At 52.9% G+C, this 22,115-nt stretch overlaps 1 protein-coding gene across 4 annotated transcripts in view; it reads right to left on the bottom strand.

Moving 5' to 3' along the window:
* The window catches only part of ZNF536 (zinc finger protein 536), a 407,924-nt gene that overhangs the window by 196,488 nt on the left and 189,321 nt on the right, over nucleotides 1–22,115 (bottom strand). For all 4 annotated transcript variants that reach the window (XM_081806658.1, XM_081806659.1, XM_081806660.1 and 1 more), the window contains one exon: nucleotides 19,156–21,327. In XM_081806658.1, coding sequence (XP_081662784.1) covers nucleotides 19,156–21,325 — 2,170 coding nt within the window. In that variant the 5' untranslated portion in view covers nucleotides 21,326–21,327. The remainder of the gene's footprint in view (nucleotides 1–19,155; nucleotides 21,328–22,115) is intronic.

Raw genomic sequence — 22,115 nt, 5'->3', positions numbered from 1 at the left:
GATCTGTACCTCTGAAACAAATAATGCAATATATGTTAAGGAAAAAAAAAAAAGATAGCAGGAGGGGAAGAATGAAGGGGGGGAAATCGGAGGGGGAGACGAACCATGAGAGACGATAGACTCTGAAAAACAAACCAAGGGTTCTAGAGGGGAGGGGGGTGGTAGGATGGGTTAGCCTGGTGATGGGTATTAAAGAAGGCACGTTCTGCACAGAGCACTGGGTGTTATGCACAAACAATGAATCATGGAACACTACATCAAAAACTAATGATGTAATGTATGGTGATTAACATAACAATAAAAAAGAGTAAAAAAAAAAAAAAGAAAGAAAGACAAAACTGTCCTGGTCATCCAAATCAAGGAAGGCCTGGGAACCGGTCACAGCCAAGAGAAGCTAAGGAGACTGACAACTAGGATGCGGACAGCAGGGGAGGGGGTGGGGGGACGCAGGGGGATGTGGGAACTCTGCGCTTGCCCCTCAGGGCTGCTGTGAACCAAAAACTGCTCTCAAAGATCAAGTTTGTTAATGAAAAAGAAACTAAATGCAATGTGGTATCCTGAATGGGATTCTGGAACAAATAAGGACATCAGGTAAAAACGAAGGAACTTTGAATAAGTATGGACTTTAGTTCATCAGCATTGACTCATTCCTCATGACAAATGCATCCTAGCAATGTTAGCAGCAGGGGACTCTCACTCTGTACTATCCTAGATGCTTTTCTATAAATCTAACACTATTCTAAAGTAAAAAGTGGACTACCCACCCACCCCCCAAAAAAGCCTGCAGCTGAAGCGATTGTAGTTCCAATGGGCCAGGAAGGGGTGAAGTTTGGGGGTGAGGGGCGGCAGACAGGAAGCCCCTCCTTCCTCCCTAGGACCTGCGCTGCCCACTGGATCCCCCATCCCCTGCTCACCCAGAAGAGGTTGTGGGGTCACCATGAAACAAAAACACACTTTAAAAATAACCTGAACTCCTATAATACTTTTTTTAATTACATTTCTCCCCCTGGAGACCATGGGGTGCTATCGAATTCTCTGGCTGCTTCTCCATCCGCTAAATATTGTGCTTCTAGCTGTAAATAGCATGTGGGAAAGTTACGGGCAGGTCAGGACAGTCTGCGAAAGCAGAATTTGCTCAATCCCACTTGTAACCTGTGTTGAGCTCCCAAGGCGGCCACTGTCTGTCTCTGGTGTCCTCGTTGGCCCCCGAGGCGGGCCGCAGGAGCGGTGAGCCAGCCTGGCCATCCCTGGAGCAGGGTATCGAGTGTGAGTGGGGACTTCTGTCCATGGCTGCATTTCACAATCTAAATCTTGCCAGACATCCCCCTTTCAGACCTGCCTCCATCAGGCCCAGGGGTGTCGGGGACCCCAGAAGTGGGGAAGGGTCTAGGCACATCGGCTCATAATATTTGAGTGTGAGGTTCCCCAATAAGGAGAAGGATTTTACGTGTGGACCCCTCGACAAGCAGAGGCCCGATAAAGCTCACAGCATGTGGCAGTTTCCTGTCAGCTCCTTTTCTGCTCTGTTTTTGTTTAGAGAACTTGATCAACAACATGACCTTTGGGGGTGACCAGTGAAGAGGTACTATGGACTGAACGTTTGTGTCTCCATAAAACGCCTATGTTGAGATCCTAACCCCCAACGCACTGGTATTTGGAGGTGGGGTCTTCGGGAGGTGCGCAGGTCCTGGGGGTGGAGTCCTCGTGAATGGAATTAGTGTCCTTACAAAAGGGACCCAGAGAGCTCCCTCCCCCTTCTGCCATGTTGAGGTCACATAAGACTGTCGTCTGTCAGCCAGGAAGCCCGCCCTCATGACACAGTGAATCTGCCTCCATCTTGGACATCCCAGCCTCCTGAACTGAGGGAGAGAAATTTTGATGGTAGGGTACCAGTTGATGGTAGTTTTTATAGTAGCCCACCCACTGCAGGAATGGGGTCTGCAGCCACCCACCCACGGCTTTGGGTCATGGTATCTGGGCCTCCCAGGCACCAAGGTACGGAGAACTCCCCAGGAGGACTAGAGAAAACTTGCCTTTATGGGACAGTGATAAAGACACTCATCTGGCCTCCCAATGTTCTCATCAAGAGCAGAAAGAATGAAACTCTGCCTGGGGTACCCTTGAATCTTCACACCAAGCCAAGGCATCCTCCACCACCTCCTTCCCTGTCGATCTCAGCATTCGGCGCCTGTCCCTGCCCCAGGACATGCAGAGCCGGGCTCTCCTCCGCTGCCTGCCTCCAATGCACCGGCTTCCCCCTCAAGACCACCCTGTCCTTCCCACCATCCTTCAGGTGCCTCTCTCCTACCGCCACCTCCGTCGAGAAGCCCGCAGCCCTCACAAACCCTGGTGGATCCACGTCACTCCAGCCAACCCCGAGACAAGGTGGGCCTCGCCGCTCGTGCTCCTTGCTCAGTGTGGACACCTCACCCCAGGTTATGTGAGCAGAGGAAGGGGATGTGTGCTTTCCAGCACCCTGCACCGTGCCCGGGCAGCATGCGATGCATGGTGTACACACAAGCACTCCTGGAGCTCCCCGGGTGATCCGGCCGCGTCTGCCTCCCGCCGGCCGACCTGCCTGCACACTGAGCTCCTGGGTCCTTCCCCTTCGTCCTTCCAGATGCTAGGCTTGGCTCCCCCCACCTGCTGCCGCCAGACGTCCAAGTCAGTCACCGCACGTCCCCCGCCCACACGGAATCGCTGAGACCTCAGCTTCCCTGACTTCAGCACTAACCCGCGCTGTGTTCCCGAGTGAGACAGGGATTCTATTTTTAAAACGCAAAGGACAAGCTGTGAGGAGAACATGGAACTTCCAATGAAACCTCCGGACACCAGTGACTGTCTTCTGGAACTCAGGGCCGTGGCTGGCAAGCATCTGCCACGGAGTGCCGCTGTCCTTCCCGGCCCACTCCCTCCCGGCGCCAGCCCATTCCCTCACCCGCCCTGCCCCACCACAAGGTGCTCCGCCCAGACCCACACCAGCCCTTCTACGCGTGTGCTGTGGCCACGGCTCCCTTCAGAGGATTCGGATTGAGCAGGGCCACCATGCTCCTGCCTCTTCGAAGAGAGCTGGGACCCCTCAAGGCACACGGTTGAACGAGACCACAAGCAAGCGCATGGCTGAACAGGGGGAGGGAGTCCACGAATGAGCAAATAGCCCACGCGTGCTTCCCAAGGGCGTCTGAGTTGAAAACACAGAACAATGCTCTCACGGAGAGGCTGCCGAAGGGATGGCTCCTATCGCGTGTCCCCGAAAGGCCACCTGGAGGAAATGAGGCTGGAGGTGAGGTCTGGGTGATGACGTGTAACAGCCTGGGACATGCGGTGTCAAGAGCCTCGCTCACGCTTCAGAGAGGACAGACGTGCCAAGGCCACCAAGGACGCTGGCTCTGTGGGGCTGAGGACAGAGAGGAGGTAACAGGGCCTCAGCCCAGTGAGAGAGGGTGCAGGGGGCGATGGGTTTTATTCACAATGGTAAGTCCCTGGAGATTTCTAAAGATGGACGGGATGTGGGTGAGTCATTCAAATGACCACTCCGACGCCCCGCCATCCCCGACAGCTCTGGTTTTTATCAGGAGTTCCCATCCTCTAGGATCATTATCCCTCAGGGGCTCTGGCATGTTCCATCCAAATCCCCCAGGAGCCGCAGCTACCAAACGTGGCTTCTGAGCCTCCACCGGCCTTGCTTTCCCTGTCAAGGAGCTCAGGTAAGAGGAAGTCCCATCCTGGAGGAGTGTCATTCCCTCAGGGGTGCCCTCCTTCTCTGCCACTCATGGCTTCCTTGTCCCCCCCTGTCTCCCGGAGGCCTTGCGGGCTTCTCCCACTAGGGCTGGTATCTCAGAGATTCCTCAACGGTCAACCGAAAAAGGACAGTTCACTGCAAAGCACTCAGTTTCACAAAAGTGGGCAGAAGCTGGGCAGAGGTGACCTGTGGTCTCACTGCTCCATGTGACGTCCAGGAAAACTTTCACCAGGGCGTGACTGCCCTGACCCACCATGTGCAGTACCCCCGACAGTCTTTTTCTGTCTGAATTCATGAATGGCTAGTAGAAGATGGGTTGACATTTCAGGAAAAGGGGATTCCTATGCCACAGCACACAGAGGTCAGCGAAAAGCCCTTGTTCCAAGCTCCTCCAGGGCTCAGTGGCCATGTGGCACCCAGCCTTTGACCAAACCGGCCCCCTCCTCAATGCCTGCTGCTTGTTTGGGGCACCATTCTGGTCTCTACCTTGTGGTGAGCTCAATGAGGCTCATCTCCAACCACCCACTCCCCACCCCCCAGGGCTGCCCTCCTAGGTTATCCATGGTGGCCATAGAACTTGGCCAACTCAACCCAAAGGTGGCTGCAAGCTCATTTACACCCTGCTGCCACAGAGCACAGGTGGTCCACACTCTGCAGACCAACAGGACCGCACTATCCTGGCCTCCATCAGGGACATGGCTGGTGAAGCTGCTACTGCCTCCAAGGAGGGGGGAAGGAGAGAAAGCTGCTCTGAGGTACATGGGGGATGGCCATCAGAGGGGAGGAACTGGACATGGAGCCAAAGCTGCCGGTGCCCCAAGAGGGGGTGCCATGGGTGCAGACGACAAACTCAACAACCACCATGAGGGCTTGTTCCCAGAGCTACACTCCCACGTGCTGTGCCCCATCTCACCCCCTTCACCCCCTTGTGCACTTCCATCCTCCCTTTCCTGGCAGAGGGAGGCCTGGCCAGCTGGTAGTGACCGCATCGTGGATCTATGTTGCCGGGATCTGCACTGTGATTGTAGGCTCTTTGGCACCTAGAGGAGGAGTGATGGGAAGGACTGAGTCCTGGTTGGCTCCTGGGCAAGTGCCCTTTGTGCTGGGAGAGAGCTTTTAATTTCATTCTTGGTAAGCTGACCAGCATTCCCTGACCACCTGCTGGATTCAATGCTCTGAGCTGGGGACTGTGATAGGAACACAGCTGTCCTCATGGGGCTTTTGCTCCTACCCCAGATACACAGCTGGCTGAGCTCTAGAACAGAGGTTCCCTGGATGGGACCCAGGACCCTCAAGCCCCAGCATCTTCCAAGAGGAGCTTGGAGGCCTGGTTGTGAGATGCGGGAAGACAAGACCCTTCTGTGTTTGCCAGCTTACACCTCAGGGGCCCAATCTGCCTGAGGCTGAGCTAACATCAGGAGGGAAGGCCCCATTAGCAACGTTCTGAGGATCTGGGAAAGGCGGTGGAGCTGGGCTCAGAATCCCATTTCTCTTCCTACAAGGAAACTGAAGGGTCACAATGCTTTGGGGGTGGATGGCAACCAACCCTGCATAATAGTTGGTAATAGCATGATAGTATACCGCATCCCGCTACCCACCATACACACCCTTACCCACACAATACACCCCAACACACGTATCTTTATACACACACGCCGATGCACTTTCCAGCACACACAACCACACCACATACACAACACACACCATTACATACCTCTCACACGCATCCTTGACCAACATGTGTCAACACACAACTATGCTCTCCCCAAACCACACAGCCACACCAACAGATCTGTAGACCCCAAAATTACGTCCTAAGGTATACACCAATATCCACACAGACCTGCTGACAGTCACGTGCCAGCCCACCCTCCCCCATACACACATCGGTACACACAGCTGAACCCGCACACCCTCCTGCAGACCATGGCATCTGCGGCCCAAGACGTGCAACTCACGCCAAGCTCATGGCACCACACACACACCCTCAGCAACCTACACCCACAGCGTAAGGGACCTCACAGACAACCACAGGGTGACGGCCCTCAGAGCAGCACACACAACAGACATGCAGATACACAAGCCCCCATCACAAAGGCACACACTCACAAGGAAGGCTCCATTCCCAGCAGCTACGGGCAAGGTGAACCTGCTCACCCTCCCTCCCCAGCCAGGACAGCCCACTCGGCCCCCAGCTGAGCCTGGGCCCTTTCCCAGGAGCACCCTAGTGGGTGCAGGGCAGAGCGGCTGCTCCCAGCATTCTCCACGGCACTGGCCAGGGTGAAGAGGCCACTTGGTTCAGCCTTCCGTGCCATGACGCACGACAACAAAGAACTCCACAGCCCCTCCTCTGAAAGTCTTCCCAGAAGAGAACTGTCCTCCTAATTTACACCTCAGAGGGAGGAGGATTAGAGACCTCCCCTTCTCTTTCTCTTCATCTGCCAGTGGGGGATCTCCCCCTCTTTCCTCACAGAGAGGAGCGTGGCGGGAGAGAGCCCACTCTGGCTGGAGATCTCTGGGTCTGCTCACCAGCTAGTGCCGGCTCGGGCCAGTGGTGACCCTCTGCCCGCGCTCTCTGTCCCGTCCTGTGTGCCCCCACCCATAGCAGACCCCCTTCCCACGCCAGCCTGCAAAGGAGGGCATGTAAATGATGCTGGCCGAGCAGCTTAGCGTTTGGAAGGCCAAGGGAAACTGAGACCCAGGCAAGCTCCCACAGACCGAGAGCTGGATCTGCTAAGTCCGAACCAGGTCCCCACCCACCACGCCATGTTCCTATGGCCTCATTCTCCCCATCTTGGGCCACTAGGGGCACCCTGAGGACATGTTCTGAGGACTCGTGACCTGTGGTGCGTGTGACCCTGATTAGGGGGTGGGGAGGGGGCAGGTATCTGCAACCCCAGGCTTGGGAGATGACTTCAAGATTCAGTGTGGAGCTCGGGGTGGGCCCCTGTCAGTCCTCAGCAGGGCTGAGCCAGTACTGGGCCAGAGGGAAGGAGTCAAGTCTGCGTTCCCCAGAGCCTGACTCAGCAGAGCTGGTCTTGGCCAGCCTGGAACTGGAGATGGGGCAGGCGAGCAGGACCTTCGCCTTCCGCGCCATTTGCCCCATTCCCAGCATGACCCAAGAGTGGAATTAAAAGGCAAGGGTTCAGACGGAGGTGGGCTTCAATCCCAGCTCTACCACTTCCTACCTTCCTAACTCAATACAGCCTCCCCGTCCCTCAGTTTGCTCATCTGATGGCATGCTCTCCCGGCCAGACTGCAGGCTCTGGCAAGGCCAGGTCCCAGTGGTGCCTTCTGTGGAACACTCGGAAACCAGGGCCCAGTGTTGGTGTAAAGGCTCCCTCTGCTCAGCCTAGGAGCGGGGCTAGCGATGCCTGGCCCCTTGGGGGGGAGGGGGCAGTCAGTAGGCACCTGTAGTTTCCTGTCCCACCTTGTCCTCTCAGACCTAGGACACGTGCACGCTTTTATGTGATCACCATGTTTCTACCTGCGGAGGAGGCAGCAGAAGTGGAGGAGGTGGAAGGAAAGTACCGAGCTGCTCCTCTTCGCTTGGGAAGGCCGTCCCAAGCCCCGGGCTTCACTCTTTGCCAGGACCCGTGCAGGTGACCGTGGGTGCTCTGCGCTCTCCCCGCTCTCTGCTGCAGGCACCGCTCCCCAAAGCCACGCTACCTTCACCTCCGCATCAGGAAATCACACCTTCTCTCCCTTGCCAGCCCCATCCCGCCCCTGGTGTGCCCGGGAAACAGCCCTGGGCACACAGGGGACATACAGGAAGACATGCCAGTTGACTCTAGGGGCTGTTGTCATTTAGCACAAGAAGAGAAGAAACAGAAATGGGCACCTGCAGACAATCACTAATGAACTGTTCTCCTGCACAGTGTGGTCCGTCCTATCCCTGAAAGTCCTGGGCGAAGGGCAGGGCAGCCCCGGACAGGCCCTTAGCCCCCTTGCTTGGGAGGCCGGGACATGTCTCTAATGTCCCGAACGAGAGGGAAGATGTTTCTGCTGCTGACAGGACCTCGGAGCTGTGACATTTTGGACAGTTTTGCTCAGGCTCCAGGCCTCCTTCATCCGAATCTCTACGGGAAAAACTCGTCTTTCCCATTCACAGCTACTGGGCTGGATGAGATCCCCCACCCCTCACCCAAAGGTAAGCCTTGCTTGACATAAGCAGGTGCATCCCATTCCCCTGGCCACAGTGACTGACTCAGAAATGGGCATAATAACACATTAAGATGTAACAAAATGCAAGGGAATAATTGCTGGGCCTCCAGAAGAGAGTGCTCCTTTGACTGGTGGTATGCCGATGTGAGGTCTCAGCTGTGGTAGCCTTTTTGCCACTACGAGGAGAGGAAATCTTGGGAACACCATTGGCTAAATCTCCATCACTTAGAGTCAGACCAATCCCCAGATCTTTCAGTGACTTGAACTACTGAATCTCTGTAGTTATAGTTGTAAAGACAGTTTGAATTGGGATTCATTTGTGGCAACAAAATATGGGAGGAAAGTGGGCAGAGAAAGGACCACCTGGCAGTGGCCTGTGTGAAGGAGGGGAGTTGCCTTCCCAGGACAGTGTCAGAAGGACCCCAATCATCCTCCAGTGAAAATGCTGGGACAAGCCCAACTGATCCCACCGCTTCCCTCAGGACCCTGGCAAATGTCAACTAGATCCTATGAGATTAAACCATCGAGGCTGGCCCTTTGGCCCTGTGAACTCCAACAACCAAGCCACTGGCCAAGTTTCTCACTTTTTACCCACTTGTTTTGGTATTGCATAGTGCAGAAAGAATCTTAGTAACAGGCCACATTTAGTGAGCACTTCCTCGTGCCAGGAACTGTGCTAAGCCTTTTATAGAAAGACAAATGCACCATGAAAACTGCAGCACAGAGAGGCTGAGTGGCCCTAACTGGGCCACACAGCTCCTAAGGGCCAGCACCAGAGCCCTCCGTCGTGCCCACTGGGAGGAATGGGAAAGCAGGCCTTCGACTGGCCCCACTGGGTGAGGGCCCTGGCGGTGCCCTCCCAGCAGCAGGACTCTGACTATCCCCATGGCACGTAGGCCTCAGACAGGGACAGCACAACTGGGAAGGCATCCGGCTGGAAAGGAAATAAACGAGGGTCTCACCAGGCCCCCTGGCCCTGCAGGGATGATGCCGCCTCGCCACCCACTCGAGGCTCAGACACAAATATCAACAAGAAATCCACCAAATCCTCGGACTTTACGAACTTCCTCAGTTCTCGGCTCAGGGAACAGTGGATGAGACACTTGGAAGTCACCCCTGGGCCATGGAAAGGTTTGGGAAGGAAGGGGAGAGGAGAGGAGGGGACAGAGGAGATGAAGGGGGCCTCAGAGCCTTCTAGACTTCCCCACCCCACTCCAGTCATGTGGGGTGTGGGGGACTACCCAACACCCCTGCGGCAAAGCTGCAGCCCCCCCGCCAGGTTCCCCTTCTGCCGCTTCCCTGCCCGGGGGGCCTTCCTCAAAAGCGCCCGCCGGATTTCCCTACAGGGCCTCTGCCGCAGCAAGAAAGTAACTCCAACTCCAGTTCACAGCCAGACCCCGTGGTTGAGCTGGGGCGTCTGCTTCCCCCCAGAAGTTGCCAGATCGGCCAGATCCTGCAGGGGGAAGGCATGGCCTGCCGAAGGACTCACTTAGGTGACGGAGGAGGTCCCTTCACCCTCTGAGGTTCCTCGGGAGCAAATGTGGGCGCCAAGGTGCATTGGTGCTCCTCCAGGCCATAGGGTGGGCCCCCGCGAGGGTCTCTCTCACTCTGTTTAATGACATGCCCAGGCCTCCTGGGCTCTGCGCCTCTGGATGCCCATGTGTATCTCTACTCACCTTTGCATCCCTAGTACCTGGGACATTGCTCGGTTCAGACCCTACTTCATAAGCATTTGGTCCTTGAATGAATGAATGAATGAATGAACGAACCAATGAGTATTTGATGCACAGATGAGTTGCAGAGAGGCCTGGTGACAGTGAACTGCCTAGCCTCGGGGAGACAGATTTCAACTGAACCCTGGAAGGAACTTTCTCGCGGTAAAAACTACAGGAAGAAATGGCCTCAGGATGCAACGCCCCGTAATACACATCTGCAGCCTCAGGGTGGCCTGCCTGCAACCAGAGATTCCACTCCTGGGAGCTTCCCTAAGAAAATAATTGTGCAGATGATCAGAAAGATTAGGTGCAGGAAAGACAAAATGGAAGCAAGTCCTATTATGCTCTGCAGGTAGGGGATTGCCTAAACCATTTTATAGATGCCGATTTTTTTCCCTTTGCTTCTCTATATTTCTAATATTTTCTCAAAGAACATATTACTTGTGTGAAGCTTTAAAAAAAAAAAATGCATAGCTATTACTAGAGAACAGGAGTCTGCAAAGGACAGCTCATGGGCCAAATCCACCTGCTACTTGTTTTTGTAAATAAAGTTTTATTGGGAGACTATCACACACTTCCATTTATGACGGAAGTGAGTAGTTAAAACAGAGACCATATGGCCTGCAGCACCTAAAATATTTATTATTTGGCCCTGTACAGAAAAAGTTTGCTGACCCTTGTGTAGAATATTCAATGACAAAAAATAAATGGTATATATTTAAGTAAAAACTATAGCATATAGAATTATGTGCAGTATGATCCTATCTTGCTAAATACATCTCTAGGTCCACAGAGGGACTGGAAAAGGATGTGCTGATTATCTCTGAGTGGTGGTGAGCATACATATTTAAAAGTTATTTTTATTTATCCATATTTTCTAAATGCCCAAGACGAGTAAAATGACAAAAATGTCATTGGACGACAGCAATAGCAACAAAGAAGTCAGGAAGCATCGCTCTTGACGGATGCCAGGTGGAAAGGGTTTGAAGGTCACCCGTAAGGGATTTTTCAGAGGGGGTCAGGCCTCAGCTGAGAATGGACCCAGCCCTGCCAACCTGCCTCCCACAATAGCAATTATTTTATGTCACACCTCAGCTCTGCTAAGGGATGGCTTCGATTTTTCAGGGCAAATTACTTAAAAAAAAAAATTAAAACACCTATTTTAGCAACAAATTCAACAGAACATATTTAGCGATGAAGAGACACACGAAGCTGTCTCGGTCTTCAAGGAAACAACCACTGCATATATTTTATGTTGAACTAAACATAAGCAAGTTGGAAATATTCCAAAATGCCTCTCAAGATGATTGAAGACCAACCAAGGGTGTCCAAAAACCACAGACGACAACCACTGAGTTGAGAGTTTCGAGGCATTACTTTAATGAGGTGAAGAGAGCTTCGTGGTGGGGTCCTGTTTCGTCACACATCAAATGGCTTTGGAGCTGAGGTCAGACAAGAAGACAAAACAGGTGGCTACCCGAATTCCAGTCCAACAAGCTGCCTCCACCAGAGAAAGAATGGATTCCTCTGTGGAATGTTCTGGACCCAAGGCACAGGGTCAAACACAGGAGAGTTTCCCAAAGGTGGGCTGCCTCCCAGGAAAAGCTGAAAACTGACCCCAGCCTCTCGAAGCAAGCGACCAGGTGCTGAAAGCCAAGCCCACCCAGCACCCATGTCCTCCTTCCAGCACCTGGCTGGGCCGCCCCCACCTCAACACGGTGCAGTGGGCAGCCCAGCCAAGGAGTCAGCTTGTGCTCTGCCTCATGCTTCTCTCCAACACATGTCACATGCCCCACAAAATCCCAAGGCTCACGGCAACAAGGAGATGGGTCCCCCAAGAAGCCAGGCCCCGGACCACCTTCCCTTGGCGGGAGAAGAAAACAAAGCTGAGCACGTGAATCCCACCTGTGGTCTGCCCAGCTCCCTTTGTGCCTCGGCCCACCCATCAGGTAGCCGTCGGGAGTGCTCAGACACGCATTGTTTTGGGGCTCTGCAGCCTTTTTTGAAGCTGTGGATCAGGGAAAGGATGGTGGCAAATCTCTGTGCTTAGCTTGGCCCTGTTTGTCACAAGCCAAGCCTCGGGTTCTCGGTCCTGTCTCCCCAGTAGAGTTTAGGGGCGCACCATTCATTTCTCACATTATGTTAACAAACCCTGTTATTACGGGTGGTGTCAGTAACTAACCACAACAGCCTTGGCTGGCTCCGCACCTTCGTCCCCACGACATACCAGGACTCAGGGGAAAACAGTGAGTGGAGCGCAATACAAAATACGTAAATGGAAACACAACCCCAGGAAATCGAGTGCACTCCTGACAAAGAAAAGCTAAACCAGATATGCCTCGGGACTTAAGTGGGGAGGCCCGCCCACTGGAGAGAAAAGCCACGAGCCAGCCAGAGGGGACCTGTGTCACCCACGCGGCTCCCAGAGGACCTGCCACCCCCATGCCCCACACCCTGCTCAGGTGCCTCCATGCTCAGGTTCTGCCTGAGGGGGCAAAAAAAAAAGCCCCAAAGCTCTGCCCAAGTCCTGCTCCGCTGAGCTCTTCTGGGAGGGTCCATGGCTTTCTGAGAAGGGCTTTCCAGATGGTTCCTGGAGGCAGCAGTGCCAAACTCCACAGCTTAAGTAAATGTTGCTGTAGCCCCGTCCTGCCAGGAAGAGGCAAGCGGGACCCAAGGCTCCTTTCAGCTGCTGCGAGGCTCACTTCCTGGGGAGAACAGAGAGCCTCCCCCACCACCTGCCCCGCACCCTGCTGGAGAGCCCCCTTTCCTCTCTGCACCCCTTCGTCCTTCCTCAGTGGGCCAGCCCAGTCTGCAAACGTGGAGGGAGGAGCCTGAGGACAGGGAGGCAGAGGGAGATGAGAAACCCAGAAAGGCAGTAAGCAAGCCCAAGGGGCGCAGACGGCAAAGGTCCCAGCCCAGTCATCACGAATTTGGGATGTCTGCACAAATCCAATCTCCTGATCTCTGCAGGTGTTTCTCCTCCCCTACCATCAATGCTCCAAAGCAACTCGGCAGTTAAAGGAGTTAACCGCTCACTCCTCCTCTGACCTCACAGGCTCAGAAGGCAGCAAAGTGCTCCCAACACGGATCTTTCCCCAGGATTCCCTCTGCCCTCCATCTCAGGAGCCCCATGCATCCTAGTGGTCTCCCTCGTGAGCCCAGTGGCATCTTGAGGGCCAGTTGAAGCTTGCCCCTGACTCCACCCCCCCTGAGATAGCAGAGCCCCCTTCCAGAATCTTCTCTTCGAGGAGGGCAGATGCAGGAAATGGCTGAGGTATAAGGCAAGGAAGCCTTTCATGCCACACGTCCTCAAGAGTGGGCTTCTTCTAAGTGGGGTCCAAAGCTTCATGCCAGAGAAGGGATTCAAAGCATAAGGGATCTGAGTGAACAGGAGGACCTCAGCTTCCTCCAGACAGAGGCTGCCCAGAGGCTGACGTCACGGGCCGTACATTCCCAGGTACCTGAAGGCACAGGGAGAGAGTGGGTGAAAGGCGGCTCCTAGAATCCCATGATCCCTGCCTGCTTCTGGCCACACGTGGCCATCTGTAAGGCACACTGCCGACTGCCACCCCAACACACCCAAGGTGGTGGCCAGAACCCAAGCGTGGGACCTCCCGTTCCAATCAATGGGAATCATGTGGATAACACTCCACACTCTATTTTGAAAGCTGCCTGCTTATCTTTGCCGTGTTGTAACCTGTCCTCAGCGAATCTGTGCTTTTCTTACTACCATCAAATTTAGAATTAAATAAATGCATACGTTCCTGGAGTTAATGTGTGTTACAGAAGGGACGCCCAGTGAGCACTTCGGGCCTCTCAGAGCGCTGGGTGGGAACGCAGCGCCTTGTGGAGCACTTGAGGGGGGACCCTGGCCACGCGGTGCCCACCATGAGGATGGGCAAGTTGAGGTGGTGAGCCGCAAACAACAGGGCCGAGGGACCCTGAGGCCAGGAGTCGGATCCTACCCCCACAAAACGGTGTCCGTCCTGGGAATCTACAGGACCGTCGAGGAGGCTTTGCTTCTGGGATTTTACGTCACCCGTCTTTATATCACACTCCCAATGTGAAGACTTTTAGAGCCAGTATAATTTATCTCTTTCTGAAATGCTAAGTGACAGCGCCATCGGGCAGCCCTGTGCAGGTGGGATTTGCAGCTCCATGCAAGGGGGCGAGAGAGGCAGGAAAAGCCCCAGAGTGGTACCGAGTGCCCCCATATCATTCCTTCTGGACACAAGAGAATCAAAGTGCACGCAGTGAAGGGGAAGTGTATAAAAAGGAGTCTGCTGGTAGGCATCTGGCTCCTAGATCAGGAGGAAAAGCATCTGAATCCCTGCTCCCTGGGTGCCCAGACCCAGCGGAAAGGTGAGAGACCAGAGGGAGGCCACCTGGCCCTCTGACCTCCGCCCCGTCCAACCCCCGCCAGGAGTCAGCCCAGTTAGCCTAGGCGGGGGGCCACCGTGCGGGCGGGAAAGGCCCCCAGCGTCCGCCCGGCGACAGCTTCGGCACACACAGCCGAGCCTCCGTAAATCTCCACAAACACAGCGGCCGCCTGCACACACTTCCACATCGGGGATGGAAGGGCTGCATATGGCGCTCCGTTTTAACAGCTGAGCTTTAAAAAAGTGCAGCTTTTCATCTCACTGAACCAGCTCCCAAATTAGGGGGTGGGAGGGGGGGGGCAGCAAAAACAGGGAAGCTGGAAAGGGCAGGGGGAGCCTTCCACAGTAAATTTGATTTTACAAGGAATTCCAGACTATTATCTGCTCAAAAGGTCCCTCTGGAAAATGACACAATATTCCCTGTTTGTCATCCTCAAGTTTGCTAATTTCAAGAAAGTCATTCCATCTTCGAAAAGGGACTTGTTTTTCTTTTTTTCTGTTTTTAATACAAATGAAGGAGTCTATCTAGGAGGGATCACTCACATGCCTCAGATGGGGTTAACAATTTTTAAGTAAATTTGTAAATGGGATTATTGTTTTCCAAAGTTCTGCTCAGCAAAGAGATTAGTTGCCACAATGCCCACGGGGCGTCCCCTGGTCCTTTGAATTCCCTGCCTGGAGGCTGAAGGTGCTTGCCGAGGAACAGGAGGAAGAAGCCTGATAGGGCAGTTTTCCTGGAATTGCCTGGAAACTTTTACTTTCTGTTTCCTCTGCTGATAATGACTGTCTTCGGCTCTGCAGCCAGCTCCCCTCTTCCCCCTCCCAGCCCCCTGTTGCTGCACGCCATCCCCGAGCTCCAGTATAAAGTTTGGCTTTTGCAGCAGGAAGCAGCTGGGCCAAGCAACCAGCGAATGATAATGACCTCAGAAATCTGCTGTTCGCTCGGCAACAATAGGGTGCTCAGTCTACTGGAAAATTGTGTTCATCAGCTAACTCTGCTCAGTTACTAATTGACATTGCCAAATATTTTAAGAACAATTGGAATGCACAAGCAAAAAAAAAAAAAAAATGAAGATCTTAATCCTCAGACTTAAATTTTTTTCTTTTTCTTTTTCTTCCCCCCCTCCTTCTTTGGGGTGCCCAGATTTGTTTGTGTGGAGCAGGCAGTGGTTATCAGGAATGGGGGCAGGGAGGAGGAACCACGTCAGAAAAAGAGGTGGAAAAGAAAGAAAATCTATCATATCACTGTACGCCCGATGTGAATGCAAGGGAGCCCAGGATAAAGGCCTTTGATGCCTTGGTCAATGGGCCTACACAGGATTGGAGACCCAGCATTTCAGGAATGCGGCTCAGGCAACAAAAGAAGACCCCACAAGGCTTCCAGCCCAGCTGATCAAATAATCCTTGACCATCTCAAAATATTATACCAGAAGTAGCAGGGGTTAACACTGTTTTCATCTTTGCATCTCTCCCTGGCTTTCCATTGATCACGTAACTTAGCCGACTTTATTTAATGAACAGAGGGTCAACGCATTCAATTACCCCCTTCCTACCATCAACACTTCAATTAGCCCCTCTCCAAAATTATGGGGAATGCAGAAGGTAACTGCCCTGTTGGATATAATGAACAGTATCGTTTCTTAGTACATTAAGTTTTAATTATTCTGAGCGTGATTTCCAAGGCAAAACCCAAAGAAACAGAACTTTGGTCGTCTTCTGGCTCAGAGTAAAGCTCAGAGCTGAGCACAGTCTTAGTCGAGGTTTTAGGGAGAGATGCAGAGATTAATGCCATCGGAGCGTTTGCACGCAAGCCAGAAAACGAGGGAGCGTCAAAACAGCTTTCTAAATGTCATAAAAGAGTAAAAATTTATAAGCTGCTGCTTTCCAAATAGTTTCCCTTTGCGCCGTACACAGAGGCAGAAACAACATCTACGATGGTGTGAAATTACTGGGAAGTCAAATCAACAACAACAACAACAAAAATAAAACAAAGGGGAAAGATGGGGAAGTGATCCATGTGACTGGTTTTGTCCATTTTCTGTTAGAAAATATGACCTCTCAATTTGTCAAAGGTCCTAGTTTTCGCGGTTGATCTTAAGCTCGGTTCTCAGCAGTTTGGAGAGCCAAAGAACAAACACATTTTCTGGTTCACTGGAATCACTTTCACATGTTCACTGATTCAAACATTCTTTTGCTCACATAACAAACAGCTGCATCCCACATTAGCCTAGCCAGTGACAGTCGCCCATCTCGGCAGTAACTGTTTGATTGCAAACTTGACCCCTTCTTCGTCTCGGTCTGAGCAAGACATTTTTAAACAGCCACTCCGTTCCCAATCCTCCTTTGCAAAGAATTACATCAGATAACAAAGGACGTCTCTGCCACTCATTGTAAGCCTTCTTCTGGAGATCTGTTCTAAGAGGCTCTCTGTAAAAAGGTTTTTTATGATGAATTCAGAACTACTATCATGTTAAGAGCAGCGATTTATAAAGAAGAATTCACTGGTTAAGATCTGAAAAAATAGTTTCTCAGGCCCTACTGACCCAGTTTTCAACAAAAAAAGAATCAAGTGATGCAAATTAAGTTTTGCGACATTGTTATGCAGTCTGAGAAATTTGTAAAACCGTGTTTTGCAGTTATTTCTTAATAGAAGCCTTAATAAGTACTCCTTTCTTTACTTAAGGGCTTAAAGATTTTTTTTTCCCCCTTCACCTTGCAGGTTTCTCTCTAACAGGTAATAATAAAAATGCCTATTGTGTCAAGATTTTTATTTAAATGCTTATTTTAATCGCACTCTATATGAGTCATACTTGTTAGAAATCAGAGGGAAGACTAACCAGATTTGGTTAAGGGTCCTAATCCCAGGAAAACCTGAATGCCCCAGGCGTGCGGCTGATTTGGCCTGCATATTGGTATGCCATCAATTTTCCTACTTAGTCGGAAAATTATGAAAGGGTCTAATTTGAATATGAAGAAAACAAAGAAGTCAACCAGAAATGAAAGAATCAGTATTCACAATTGTAAAATACTTCAATGAGGGAAATAAAAGTGAGAAGATAACCACAACTCAAGAATAATTCTCCTTTGAGTTGTAAGCCCGGTTGGTTCTTTTAAGCAAAATGCGTTTTTGCACCAGAGTATTTACAGATATGGAAACTACAGAGATAGAATAGCATGAGGCTATCACTTGGCCAGAAGGTGGGAAAAACATGGTAAACACGTCATTAATAAAGCCGAACATTTGGTGCCGGAATATTCTGCTGAGACCTTTTCATTTCAGCGGGTCTGGGAGAGGGATGAAAATCTGTCAATGTTAACCCCACATCACTCCAAAAACTTAGGCGAGCCAGTCTGCCCTCAGCTTTCTGCCCCTTAAAGGCCCCGGATCCAAAAACAGTGAGAGGGCGCTCCCCAGAACGAGGGACCTCTCCCTAGGAGGGCGGAAATTGTGCCTCCCGACCGAGGGGGGCCCGCCTGGCACTTGGCTGCCCCTGCACGCACGAGAGATCCGTTTTGCTGGAGTTCCTGCCGTCAGGCTGGGGAAACTCGCACACCCCTCCCTGGCATCTCGTACGGTCGGTGCAGCGGTCACTCGGCGTGCCGTGGCCTCACCCCTCCGCGGTGCTCGCGTTCCTGGTCAGACTCTGCCAGAGGGCCTCACCAGAAATAAATCGCAAGCGAGTCTAGGACTCCAGGAGTAGACAGTGTGTTTCATGGGTATTTAAACAGCGGCATTAAGTGCTATCGGAATCTCTGGAATGTGCAGCTCAGATTTATGCGTGTTAACAATTCTTTACTGGTTTGTAATAAGCCCGCAGACTCCCGCTTTATTTTAATACTAATTTTGTCCTGGAAGAAGGGGATGCTGAAGCATGACAATAATGACCAAACTAAACAGGCATCTCCTTAATAACTACGGAAGCCAACTGCTTCCAGTACGAAAATATTTATCGAAACCCAGAAGGGGAAAAAGGAAAAAGAGAGAAAAAAGAAAACTTTACCGAAATGACCCTCACCAGTGTGCCGCCATGCCTTTAACAGTGGGCAATGCGGTGCCTTGAGGTGCCTCAAACTGTCTTTCATTTTCTAGACTTAATGGCTGATTGCAGAAATCAATGTTGCCATTAGTAACAGGGTATTTGTTATGGCATGATTTCCTCTGTTGTTAGGCTGCAGAATGATTACAGTATTAGCGAGATGCTTTCTTTATAAAGGGCTAGAGATATAACTTTCAATTTACCATCCATTAGAAAGGGACTTTGAAAATATGGATGCAGGCAACAAGCTTACCTGCTGTTAGGTAGCGATTTTAATTTAGCTGTCTTCGGCTGGTGGGCTTTTTTTGTTGTTGTTGTTTTTGGGGCTTCTTTTTTTTTTTTTTTTCCCTTTCCCCCAAGCGGGCCAGGAAGCTTCAGCATTTCACAGACATTCTGATGACAGATTTTCTGCTTTGCTATTTTAGACCCCAAAGCTGTATCGCCCGTGTAACACAGTACAATTTAAGACACGCAGTCGTGCATCTGTGTTTCAAACCTCTGTGTTTTTCCAAACCGTCAGAGGAGAGTGGTGTGGTTCTTCAGCTTACAGGGGCCTGGCAGGTGAGGCAAGCTGTAATTTTTGGAAGGGGACGGGAGACAGGTTTGGCCTGGGGGAGGGAGAGTGGGGTGCCCAAGTGAGACAACTGTGGGAACATACTTAGGGGGAAAGATGGTGAGGGTCTGAACTTACACCTTCACATCCATGGATGGAGCCAGAACACCAGCTCCCAGGTTCCACAGACGAGGTGATGACGAATGGGGGGAGGGGGGGAGGGGCATAAAATGGGGTCGGGCAGGCCATTGCTGAGGAAGGGCAGGCTCTACCTGTTGGCGAGCGTACCAACTGGCCATCTCTACCACACAGGAGGATCAACTCTCCTTCCGGGCGGCCAGTGTTCAAGGGAAGGCCAAGGACTCATGAAATGCTAGCCTTCCCTTGAGGCAGGGCAGAAAGGCAAGGTCCACATAGGCTGTGGTCTACAGGACTGACTTGGAAAAGCAGTGAAGGCCCTTCCCGCCCCCCTCCCCGCCCCCCGAGGTCTGCGTGGAGCCAGGCCCCCTGGATGGGGAGAGCCCGCGTACCAGCCGCTCGTCCCCCATCTTCCCTGGCAGCCTACCTGAGGAGGACGGCGAGGAGGGGTGCGGGCTGTCCTCCTGGGCACTCCCGGTCTGGGAGAGCCCGCCGCCGGCCCCGCTCTCCTCAGTGACGTTGGAGGAGCCCGGCGTGGTAGAGCGGCTCACCGACTGGGACTCCTGGTCACTGCCCGAGCCGCGCCGCTCGTCCAGGCCCACATGCAGCCCGTCCTCGTCGCCCTTGCGGTCCCGTTTGTGGACGCGGGAGTGTACGACCACCTGGTGGTAGGTGCGGAACACCCGGCCGCAGTCGGGGCACTCGGTGGGCTTCTCCTTCATGTTCCCGGGGCCCTGCAGATTATAGTCGAGCGCCTGGTTCAGCCCGTGTGACAAAAAATCCCGACTGCCTTCTAAAGGGTCGAGCTTATTTGGCAGGTCTCTCTGATTGCCCACTTTAGTGCTGTGAACCAAATCAGCAGGCATTTTCTGCTTGGAGCCATCTGCTCCCACTAACACGTACTCCCGCTTCTCCTTATCAAACATCACTCCGGCGTTTGCCAAAGTGTCTTCGTGGTTGCGCTGTAGCTGATGCTCTTTAGACAAGAAGCCGTGTTCCATGGCCATGCCCCTGGCCATGAGCTGCCAAGCCTGGTAGCTGTTCACGGGGTCCATCTCGGCAGCTTTGGCAGCCGCCTGCAACCGCTCGATGCAGCTGGATTTCAGCGGCGGCACGAGGTTGAGGCATCCCAGGAGGGAGTGCTTGTCGCCCTCGGGGACACCGTGGGCCATGCTGGAGATAGGGGACAGCAGCTTCCCCAGGACCTCCCGCTCCTTCATGGGCAGCTCCCCTTTGCTGTAGAGCTGGCTGGGCTCGCTCAGGCTGGCTTTGTCCGGGGCCATGAAGCCGCTCTGCAGGCAGGACAGGTACCTGGAATACAGGTTGGCGTGGGCCTCCTGGGACATGCCGCCCACGGGCACGGGCACCTCTGGGTCACTGGGGGACTTGTTCTTCACCGACAGCTTGTTGAGGTGGACCTTCATGTGGTTCTTGAGGAACCAGGGCTCCTTGAAGCGGCGGCCGCAGATCTGGCAGCAGTGCTCGAAGGAGTCTTTGTGCTTCCGCATGTGGCCCTTCAGGAACCACGCCTGGCTGAACACCTGCCCGCACACCTCGCAGCGGAACTCGTTGGCCGACTGCTCCCCGCCGCCGTTGGGGCCCTGGCCCTGCGCCGACTCGGCGGTGATGTGGGCCTTCTCCACGTGGCTGATGAGCTCCTCCTCCTGCGAGGCGGCGAAGTCGCACAGCGTACACTTGTAGGGCTTGTGCAGGATGCGGATGTGGCGGTCCAGCTCCTCGCGCTTCTTGAACTTGCCCTTACAGAAGGTGCAACGGAAGCCGGCGGCCGGGACCACCGCGTCCTCCTGCACGCTGGCCGGCTTGGGTGAGGGCACCGGGTTGGCCGCGTCGGGCACGCTGTGGTTGGCGGGCAGGGCCAGGTTGCAGGTGGCCAGAGGGGCCGGCTGGGCGTGCGGCAGCGGCTTCAGGTCCGGCCGGGGCTGCAGCAGGCTGCTCTTCATCTGCTTGTCCCGCAGGATGGCCCGCTCCTCCAGCTCGTGCAGCAGGCGGTTCTCCTCGCGCACCCGCCCGCGCCCCTTCCCCAGGTTGCCCAGCTTGTGGGTCCGCAGGTGAATCTTGAGGTTGCCCTTCTGCGCCGCCCGGTGGTCGCAGTAGGGACACTTGAAGGGCTTCTCGCCGGTGTGAGTGCGCATGTGCAGGGAGAGGATGCTGTTGAAGCGGAAACGCTTGCCGCACAGCGGGCACGGGTACTTGCGGTTTTTGCGGGCATCGTCCTCGATGTCGCTCATCTGGGACATGATGCCCAGGTTCTGCCCGTTGAGGAACTGCTGCAGGTCCACCCGCCCGTTGAGGCTGGTGTCGACGTCCCGGCCCAGCTGGTTGGCCAGGAGCGCCATCTGACTGCCCATGGGCTGGCCACTCAAGGGCACGTGGGCCTTCTCGTCGAGCGGCGCAGGGGTCTTCTCTTCCGGGTTGGGCCGTGGATGCAGCTCGGGGAAGGCATGGCTGAGCTGGGAGGTGATCTGGTGCAACTTCTGACTCATGGCATACTGGCCGTTGAGGACAGGGCCGCTCAGGTGGGGCTCAGCTTCGGGCGCCGCCGAGGACACTCCAAGGCACAGACTGGCTTCTTCCATCCCTGAAAATAAAGCGAGAGTTCAGATCTGTGCCAGGTACCGTGGCGCAGCGAATCAACAGCGTCAGCTGGGGAGGGATTTGCATTTCATGCCTTACCTACACATAATAATGCGAAGGAATTATAGTCAAAAACAATAATAAAAAGATGAATTATTAAATGCCAATTATGCAATATGGCATTGCTCCTCCAATTTGTTTTGGCGATAGATCGTCTTCCTTGTATTTTCTATTTACCGACTGCAATTATTCATTCACGTTTAAATTATTAATGTTTTACCACTTTCAACACCTAATAACAAATCAAAGGTCTACGTGTTAAACTTTTCCTCCTGTCCCCCTTGTAGCACCTGCACCTGTTGGTTCCGTTCAGAGTTTGCCCCAGAGCAGAATGGCTTTCACTGCAAGACCAGAGACTCACTCGGAACTTTTGTTTCCGGTGACTATATTCAATACATTCGCCAGTCTGAGATGAAAGAGATTATTTTATGATTTGGCCCCCCAAAATAAAAAAAAAAAACCCAATGGCATGATATTTACTGGTACATAATAAAACAAGATAATGTTTTGGGAAAAAATAAAGTAAAGGATAGGCTTTAGAACAATAAAAGGGATTTTGCTTTAGTCAACAAAAAGTGCAGTAATATCTCATTAAGCTGATTAGTATGCTGCTTAGAAACAGTACTAGGTGCTGTAACACATGATTATAATCATAAAAATCCTTCAGTGTTTGCAAGGAAGCATTAACGAGGTATATTAAATTTTAAGGAGACTGCGAGTAGCGGCTTTGCA

This window comes from Leptonychotes weddellii, chromosome 16 (genome assembly GCF_054177405.1).
Source record: "Leptonychotes weddellii isolate Sample4059 chromosome 16, ASM5417740v2, whole genome shotgun sequence".
NCBI classification, from domain to species: Eukaryota; Metazoa; Chordata; class Mammalia; order Carnivora; family Phocidae; genus Leptonychotes; species Leptonychotes weddellii.
Note: the sequence above shows the minus strand (reverse complement) of the source record. Positions and strands in the feature narration are given on the sequence as shown.